The following is a 9,930-nucleotide window of genomic DNA, read 5'->3' as shown; positions in this document are numbered from 1 at the left end:
AGCTTGAAGACCTGCTGTTTTTCTGTAACTCTCCCCTCTTCTCCCATGGCACATTGTTCCTGTAGCACTACCGCAGCTTTTAAAAATTAATAATGGAGCTATATTATGCAGCATCAATCTCTTGCTTGACCATAAGCTCCTCAAGGGCAGGGGACCTGCCTTATTCATCTTTGTATCCCCTGTAAGCACCTGGCGTTAATCTCAGTCAACGTCTGAGGAATTGAATCTGTTTGAATTTATATCCTCGGTAACAGTACCAGAGCTCAGAATAGGATTGGAGCTGAAGGCAAGTGAGGAATCATTTATTTCCCACTGCTGAGCTGAGTGCTTGCCTCTGAGAAATTCAAGCCATGCCATTATCCAGAAGGCTGCCTCCTCCATCCTGAGAAAGGGCCTTAAGGTGCCTTTGGTGAAAGTTCTTTCTCCTAGTTTTCAGAGGTAAAGAAAATGAAGCACCCAGTCCTGCATGTTGCTGGTTTACAATCCAGGGCTAAGAGAAAATGAATTGAAAATGGGAACTCTGCATCCTCTGCTTAGCTGTCCTGGAGAGAGGCGATGAGAGGCCACAGAGCCCTTTCTCATTCAGCTCTGTCTAGGACTGGTACTGTGCTGGGCATATTCTTGGTCCTAATTAAATGTAGTTATTTTCCTTCCTTTCAGAAGGTAAATCTTTGACTTAAGTTTTTAGTTTATAAACAGAAACGAAGAAAATAGTTTTTTGAAAACTCTCCATGTGTCTAAGCCAGGCAGTCTGCTGAAGCTTTATATATATTTGCTCTCAATCTGCCCATAGCTAGACAAGGCAGTTACACATCTCCATTTCCAGTTAAGGAAACTGAGGCCCAAGGAGCTTAAACGGAGGGTCCAGGATTGGAGATCAGCTCTGATTGGATCCACTCACTATACCACGAAGTTTCTCCTTTCTCCTCCAGCACGTTGGAGGGTGCGTGTGTGTGCGTGACCGTGTGTGTGTGTTTTTTTTTTATTATGAAAGCCCTGATACGTCTTCTGGTCAGTTTCCTCAATTCCGCTTGTTCGAAACAAAGTCCAGTTCTTGCCCAAGGTCTTACCACCCTCTCGGCCCTACGTTCTAATTCACGCCAGCCATTCTTCTGTTAAGTACGGTGTACGAACCTTTGGCTTGGATTCTGGACTCCACTCCCATGCTCCCAGGCACCCGCACTTCGCCCTGGGTCGCGGAACCCCAACACTCCCGCGGGACCCAGGAGCCAGTGCCTAGGCCCCGCCCCCCTACCTGACGCCCGCGCGGCCGGGGGCGCCGCAGCCTCCGCCCACCGGCGCGCCCGCGCTGCCATTGGCTCCCCGGGCTGCCCGTCTCCTCCGCCTGCACCGCTCGGTCCCGTAGGCAGGTTTTGCTGGAGAAGCCGCAGTCCCCGCGGCTCCGCGGAGTGCGGGAGGGTTGTGGAGCGCGGAGTGCGGATCCGAGCTGGCATGTCCCCGCGCACGGGAGCTCCCATGTGTCGCTGGGCCCTGGCAGCTGCTAACTTAGTGGCGGGCTCTGGCGACTGTGCCGCGGTCATGTAGTCGCCGGCGGGGCTCCCCGCCGCCCGGGAGCGACAGCGAGAGCCAGCTAGAGACGAGCAGCCTGCGGCTTCCCGGGGAGGATCGGAGTGCGTGTAGCGCGCCCATCACCCCTCGGGTCGCACTTTGGGCCGGAGAGGGAAATGGGGGAGAAAGTTTCAGAGGCGCCGGAGCCGGTGCCCCGCAGCTGCAGCAGCCACGGCGTCCGGACTCCCGTCCTGGCGGTGGCCGCCGCGTCCTCGCCCGGCGCTTCCTCGGCTGAGTCCTCCTCCGGCTCAGAAACTCTGTCGGAGGAAGGGGAGCCCCGCGGCTTCTCCCGCCTGCAGCCGCCGCCGCCGCCGGGCGGCGCCCTGGGCACCCGGCCGCCCGCCGCGTGGGCTCCCGCGCGCGTGGTGCTGGAGCTTGGAGTCCGTGCGCCGCCGCCACCCCCCAGAGGAGTCGCGCCGCCTGCACCCCGGGGCAGCAGCGCGTCCCAGGAGGAGCAGGACGAGGAGGTGGGCGCCGCCTTCCCCCACCTCGGCCCGTCCGGGTCTCAGCTGTGGGGCGAACCCAGCTTTCCACCTAGCACACGGGCGCGGGGGCCGGGAGCGCTGGGGCATGGAGAGTGGGAGGGTCCCCAAGTACTCTTTCCCGAGCTAGGGGAATGACATTTAGGAGCCTCCCTGTGGGTCATTCCCCGTGGCTGTTACCTCTGTGCGTGCGTGTGTCTACATGCGCTACTTGACAGTGTGCTTTGAAAATGTCAAAGCAGCAAACTCTTTACTGTTTGTATTTGCTACGGTGGGTCTGTAAATGGATATGATCTGGACGCCTGGCTTGTCCTCACTACTGAGGTCTCATTCTCCGAAGTGGGCGTTGCTTCTCACTAAGGCGCTTGAGTCAAGGGGCAGTGTGGTGAGGGGATGGGTGTGAGAGGGAGAGATGGTGTGTCGAGAGGTGGAAACGGGTGGGAGTTGCACGGCGGGGTTTCAGTGGCGCCAGCTTCCCGGGGCTATCCGCACGTTGGTCCTTGTGGAGAGTACGACTCCCAGCAATTGGCCGGTGGCGCTGAAGTGCGTGGCTGCAGCTTCAATTCGGACTTATTTCAGAGTGCCTAGGTGCGCGCTGGTCGCCAAACTCAATAGGGCCCACCATCTTCCTAAACTTGTGGGTCGTATCCTGACACATCGAGTATATGACTTTGGTGCCCTCCGCCTGCTTTCTCTGGCCTCTCTCTTTTTTTTCTCTCTCTCTTTGGGGAACAGTTCAGGAAGTATAAGGTTCCTCATGTTTTTAAGATTGTTTTGGACGTTTCTTCTGGGAAGTCATCTTCATCAGGCAGGGCCATAAATAAAACATCACCCTAACACAGCCTCCTTGTGAAGTTAATTCCTCAGTGCCAGAGTGTTATTTTCTTTCTCTCTGATGGGGTTCAGAAGATGTTTGCTGAGGCCATTGCCGGGACAGTAGTCCCTTGGGACCCCAGTCTGGAGACAAAAACTATGTATCTGGTACAAAGTGAGAGGGGTTGAGTCCCAGCCTGGCATAGGTTAAGCAAACCCTAGCTGGTCATTGGCGAATTCTCTGGCAGTAACATGATGCATTCTCCAATTCCTCTTGGAGTCCAGTCTGGAGACCTGTTTTCTAGAACTGCCTCTGCTCCTGAGTTGTGAGATCTCGGATGACTTGTTCCATTCATCTGAAGTTCAGTTCAATAATTTGACCAAGGTATACTCCCAGGTTCCAATCAGGAGTTTAGTTTGGATCCAGAGTTCAGATTTATTCTAGGGACAAGATGCCAGGAGTTAAACTGAGGGCCATGCCCATCACGGAGTTATCTGACCAAACCTTTGACTGAACCAGGGTTCCTCAAATGTCACATCTCCTTTTGAAGATTCCAGGCATGTATTTTCACATTTGTTCACCCTATGACATCTGCCTCAACTTTCAGAGATGAGCACACTTGCCACTGGGTACCTGGGGATATGCCTTAACCTATTGATTTTCAGCTAGATTCTAATTTAGTATTGTCATTGGTAGAGGGGATAGTAGAGTTAGTTCACTGTGTTTTCTATGTAGCTGGGAAGGTGCTCCGTGGTACCTGACATGGTCTTACAGATCCCAGGAAGGAGAAGTCGGGAACATCTCATTTTTGATCTGGATTCTGTAGCTGATTTATTGCCTGGCCTCAGGGTGACAGTGTTCTTCTTTCTCTGAAGTGAATATAATGATAGCTTATTTCACAGGTAATGTGGAGAAGTTTGGCTGCTTGAAACATTTTGGAAAGTGGCATGACTAAATAGCGTTGGTCAGTATTTGTGAAATCTCAGAATTGAAATGTAAGCTGATAAGAGCATTGCGATTTACTGTGTAACTTAACCTGTAGTAAGGGAAGCTGGAAATTGTCCAGAAGTGGAAATCTTGATTTGCTCTGAGAATTTTAAAGTGAAAAAACTGTAGGATTCTTTCCCTCCCCTCACCTCTCCCGGGGCCCAGGAGTAAAGAAGTGATAGTCCTGGAGAAAGGGGTTGACGTTCTGTGCACATTTTCTGGTTCTTACACTGGTGGTGGTGATATGATGCAGTGGTTCTTAACCTTTTGGGAAGGCGGTGGGTTGTGGGCCTTTTGAGAATCTAATGAAAGCTCTCCATCCTGTCCTCAGAAAACACATACTGTTATAGATACTATTCCAGAGGGTTCAGTCAGGAAAGCTATATTACAAATACTCAGTTTATAGAAAGACCTTAGTTTGGTTCTTATCTCTGTCTCCTTAACTAGATGTGGGATTGTGGACCATTCAACTAATGTAAGCCTCAGTTTTTTTCACCTCTTAAATGGGCAATAATAGCTATAGAGTTGTTAGGCATTTTATATACACCATCTAATTTAATCCTAGCACAGTATCTACCATATAGAATTGAGTGCTAAGTAAATATTAATTTTTCAAGTTCATATGTGATAAAAACTTTGTGACATGGAAATATAAGCTTCATCTGGCTTGTTTTATTTATGCATAATTAATTTGTGATCTACTTTCAGAGAACCTGAGGCTGTCTATTCACTTTGTTCTCATTTTATTAGTAGAAGATTGGAAACAGTTATTATTTGTATCAGGTTGTATTATAGCAAGGTGCTGTTAGTGTTGTATAGCAAATCACTAAGTATAAAGCATTAAAAGGCTTAAGTGCAACCTATAAAATGGAGAGAGGTTCATTTAGATTTTAAAATTGTTATGTCTAGCTCGGGAGAGTTATTTTTTCCCAAAGTTTCTTTTCTACATTAACTTATTGCATGACTTTTTAAAAAGCAGCAAAATTCAAGTTTCCAGTGTATTATTGCAGTGGTGATTTTTTGACAACCTTGTTAAAGCTGTTTTAAATATATGTAGTAATGTCAACAGAGTTTGACCTATTTCGTATTTTATCAATATTTGTGTAAACTTTCAAAATATCATAGACTCAAATCAACCCTTTAAGTTTTTGGTGCTTAAAAAAACAATATAGGCAGACCTTGAAGATTTTGTGGGTTCAGTTCCAGACCACTGCAATTAAGTGACTATTGCAATAAAGCGAGTCGTAATTTTGTTGCTGGTGGTGGATCTTGCCTTCTATGTGGGCAAAATGAAACATCTGCGAAGTGCAATAAAGTGAAGCCCAATAAAAGGAGGTATGCCTGTGCTTAGTTAATATCATGGCAATGATTGTAGTTTTTATGTACTTAATGTCAAACACAATAATTAGAGGTGGCGGTTGACTTTTTGTTTAAATGAACTGCCTCTGACTTTACCACTGCTTTCCTAAGATGGTGGATTTGGGGTCTGTGTGTATTGAGGGGTAGGGGCTGCATTTCTGACAGTTACAACAATTTAGATTGGAGGCCATTCCTCTGACAACATTTCTGAGCTTTGATTTTAGGCATCTGACCTGTTCCTTTCCAAAGAACTTTGTGATGACTCAAAGTCCTCAGTGCCATTTGCTGTGTCATTGAGGACAGGATGTTTGTCTTTGAATGCTTAGCATATTGCCTCTAATATATTATTAGTAGGGGCTCAGTAAGTATATGTGGAATGAATGAGGAAAAAAATGGCATCTTCGAAATAGTTGTATGTTTAATTGAAGGGTGACTGTGTGTGTATTCATTTGTTTTGTCTGTTGTGAATTATGCTTAAATTTTTAGATCTCTTATCAAAAAAACCTCATGGATCATAGTGAACATGTTATGATCATTTTTTTCCAGGTAAATTTTGAACACAGTCAAATCCCCGAGGATTCACTCAGAATGCCTGAGGGGACTTGTGTTTTAACTCTGCTTTTCACTGTGTATTCAAACTTAAAACTTTCAGAGATTCTTGGAATGACAGATTAAAAAAAAAAAAAGCTTAGTAGTTAAAAGGATTTTCAACTCAATATAAAGTGACTCCTTTATACTCTGCTACACTAAAGGATTTATTTTATTGGCATAGTTGCAATCAGTTTCCCTTATTAACAATAGGCACAATTATGGGATGTCATTTAACTGTTCTATTAAATGGTGTATGAGTTTGAGGACTGCCGTTACTATTATTTTGGATGTGTATGTGTGGGGTCCCTCACATGACTGTAATGCAGTAGATGAATTTCTAGTGTTCATTGGTTAAGAGGGTATATAGCAAAGAGCAACCATGAATTAAGTAAAACTTTTTATTGAATTTGTATTTTATTAATCACAGTAGCTACATATTATTTTTTAAAAAGTACATAAATCTTGGCATATATACTATTTAGTCTGCTTTTTGACTTGCTACTTCAGTGAGAGCCACAAAGTTAGAAAATCGCTCAGCCAATAGACATCAAGTCTGACTTTGAAACATGCTCCTGGGCACCGAGGAGACAAACTAAAAAACAACTGGACTCATACACAGTATCTGCTATGGTAGATACTTGTCTATATGTAGGTAGACAAGACTGAGATAGCTCTGACCTCACTAAGCTTCTAGTATAGTGGAGGTGGTAGTCACCAAAGACATGATTGTTAATTAATTGTTTTCAAAGGTGGTAAATGGTGTGTGGGGGAACAGACTGTGAGGGGAATGTGTGACCACATTATGTAACTCATTTAGTCTGGGAGATAGGAATTGCCTTAGAGGAAGTTCATGTTTGAGCTGAGACCTAAAAGATGACTAGGAGTTAGTGGGGAGAAAGGAAGACGTAAGAGTGATGCGGGTAGTAGGAGGCCCTGAAGCAGAAGACAGGATGGTGGGTCTGAGAGGAATCTGGGTTTGGCAGGGAGGAGAGGAGAGCATGGCATCAGATGATGCTTGAGAGAGAAGCAGCAGCCGGGCCATATAGAGCCTCTTGGACTTCATTGTAATGGCATTGGGAGCCACTAAAGGATTTGAAGCAAGGAAGTGACACAATCAGATTTGTATTTTGGGAAGGCTGGGCAGCGTGAAGCCCACCTGTTGGGAACTGCTGGTATAGCCTGTTTTAATGTTCCAGGGTTGGAACTGATAACCTGAGAAGATGGCATTTAATAAATGGTGTGTAGATGGAATAGGGGCTCTTTCTGGTACTTCAGGCACTCCAGGTAAGCACGTATGAAATAAAATAGGAAAAGAATTTAGGTCTATTCAAGAGAGTATCTTAGTGTGAACGTTAATTCTAATTTTCATTGCAATATTGCCTTAAGTCTAGTATTTTCCCAAAGGAAAACTTCATTAACATGAATAGAGTTGAAAAGAGGGCCTTGCAAATGCTCATTTCCATAGTACATTGCAAGGAAACATTTACCTGAGGTGAACATGAGGAGAAATCGGCCTGAAACTGTGTGAGAGTCTCTGTTGACAGGAATGTGGTGGTTGTGAGCCAGTACATGTTACCAGAGCCTAGCTTGCGTGCATGGATTTTCCTGGAGAAGGAAAGGCCAGCATAAAAGAATTTAGGCTTTTACCCTTTCCACCTCCAGCCTGAGGTATTCTAAGAAGTGTCAGATATTTATATTTTGCCAGTCTTTTGGAGCCAGTGGCAAAGGCTGTCTGTCCCCTTAGACATAGCAGATACTGTGTATGAGTCCAGTTGTTTTTTAGTTTGTCTCTGTGAGGAAGGATACAGCAGTACGATGATGCAGGGTCCAAAGAAGACAAACTAGGAAGAATCTTGGTCTAAAATTTCTCACAATGAGAAGGGTCTATAAGCAGGTGGCCTGGCATTGGAGAAAACTAAGTGGTGTGCGTTTGTGTGTATGTATGCACATATATATCTTAGAAGAGATGATTGTGCTTTTTAGATGGAAGACAACCCATACCACTTATAATCACATTCTCACATTCTATAGTGTTGCCTAGAAAGGGCTTGCGTCCTCTCCTTCATCCCTTCAAAGCCAGCAGCCTGTGTTTCTCTGCTCTGGGATCAGGATCTATAGTGCCTAAGGGTATGGAATAATGACCTTGATTTAGCCACTTATAGCCATGTGACTTTTGAACGGTTATTAATACTGCGACTGTTGCCTCATTTGTAAAACGGACATGCTAATATTTATTATAGGGGGTTGTTATGAGAGCCGATGTTATTCACTATTATTACTAAGTATGGAAATGCTGGTTTATGCAGAATAACAGTGCCATAGCCAGGAATAGCAGAACCTGAGAGGTCCCTTCCCTGATGGATTATGCTACCATCATATTTTGCTGGTAGTCCTGCATGAGTAGGTAGATAAGTAACATAGTTGTCATTTTTAATTTCATGGACAGAGCATTTCTTATGATGTACGAATGGCAAAGCTTTATGGTGTGTGGCTCATTAACCCTTCTGTTAAGATGCTATCTCTCTTTTCCTCATGGAACCTGCTCTTAGTGATCATTTATTAAATAATATCCTAAAAGACTCTGAACATATAAAGTACCAGCTGCACCCAGGGAATTAGTCAGAAGGCAGCATGTCAGCCAAGTGGTGAGGCTGATGAGATGACCATGTGTTTTACTTAAGCTTCCTAGGTAAAGATCTGGGGGCTGAGAAGAAAGTAACAAGGAAATTAAGTGATTTTTCTGGACACCAACTTCAGTTCATAGAAGCATTAGGGGTGGCGGGTGAGGCAAGTGGCCCAGGGGCCACCCTAACTTTGCAGAGAAGCACTGTTAGAAATGCGATTGAACTTTTAAAAATATAAGAACTCATGTATATAAATTGCCCAACAAAAATTCTATTTTGTCTCTTTGGAACAGTGTAAACCAAGTTTTAAGGCAAAAATGCAAATAACCCAGGAGCACTTTTCATGTAACTTAAATGCTGGTGACAGCAGCCCGTTTCCCTTCTACCAGCCTGGTGCTCTGCCCTATGCATCTGTTCAGGTTGACATTTACACATCTTTGCATCATTTAGTTCAAAGATTCTTGTTCTCTTTTATGTCTCTGACGTTTTGTCCGGTTTCTTATCTAGTAATGTTATTTTTTGGGTAAAATGTAGCATAAAATATCATCTGGCAGAAACTTCTTTCTCCCACAGCTGCTGTGTACTCATTTCTTTCCTTCTCTTTGCCCTTTTCTCTCAGTGCTCTCTCTCCTGATTTAGAATTCCTGGGAAGGTTGGACAGTGGCCACCTATGCTTCCAGGGTGAGGAGAGAAAACCTTTCCCTAAATGTGGCACGTTCAGGACCGTGGTCAGCGGTACACATGCATGAAAGTCACATTTCGGTGTATAGAACTTGTGTGAAATTTCTGGTGGCTCCTCCAACTTCTCTTAATGGAAAGCTTCACTGCTTATTTAATGATCTGAATTCATAACTAGACACATGTGTCTGTGAGACAGCTTATAAATTTGTACTCTAGGCCTGTACTCCTCTGCTAACCCATCAATTCCTCTCTTGGACACAGTCGATATAATTTTGATTATCGTACTTACTTTTGCTGAACCTTTCGGCCTAAATCTTTGTACTGATATTGGGATGAAGGGGAGATGGAGAGGTAGGAAGGAGGGGAGGTGGTAATGCTGACAAATTGGATTTCTTTTCTTAAGAAATTTCATAGGCTATCATGCAGAAAATGAAAATTTAATTTTAATGTTCCTTGTAATTTTGCGATGTTTTTGGTGGACGGCAAGCTCACAAGTCTTTTGGTCTTTTACTTAGAACTTAGTCAGCTGCTATTTAATAAGCTGAGAAATTAGGTATGTAGTTCCATCCTGGCCGATGATTTTTTTTGCCTTTCTGTATTTGTTTTAATACCATCATATCCTATGCTTCTGATGTTAACATTGGTCTTTTTCAGGCATTTCTTTATGAGGAGATGCCTGCACCTTCTGCAGTGCAGGAAAGGCCCCAGTGCCTCATCAGTGGTAGGAAATAAAGTAAAATTGGGTTAGAATTGGTGGTTAAAATTGTATGTCATTGTACACTGTTGTTCAGACTTACATTCACAGAAATTACAAATTTTAAAT

General features: G+C 44.5%; 1 protein-coding gene across 1 annotated transcript in view; it reads left to right on the top strand.

Moving 5' to 3' along the window:
* The first annotated feature begins 1,685 nt into the window (after positions 1–1,685).
* The window catches only part of LOC105299391 (microtubule-associated serine/threonine-protein kinase 4-like), a 200,682-nt gene continuing 192,437 nt past the window's right edge, over positions 1,686–9,930 (top strand). Inside the window, exon 1 of the mRNA XM_011371099.1 lies at positions 1,686–2,036. Coding sequence (XP_011369401.1) covers positions 1,686–2,036 — 351 coding nt within the window. The remainder of the gene's footprint in view (positions 2,037–9,930) is intronic.

The sequence above is a fragment of the Pteropus vampyrus genome, unplaced genomic scaffold (assembly GCF_000151845.1).
Source record: "Pteropus vampyrus isolate Shadow unplaced genomic scaffold, Pvam_2.0 Scaffold182, whole genome shotgun sequence".
Classification (NCBI taxonomy): Eukaryota; Metazoa; Chordata; class Mammalia; order Chiroptera; family Pteropodidae; genus Pteropus; species Pteropus vampyrus.
This window is presented reverse-complemented; position numbering and strand designations above follow the sequence as displayed.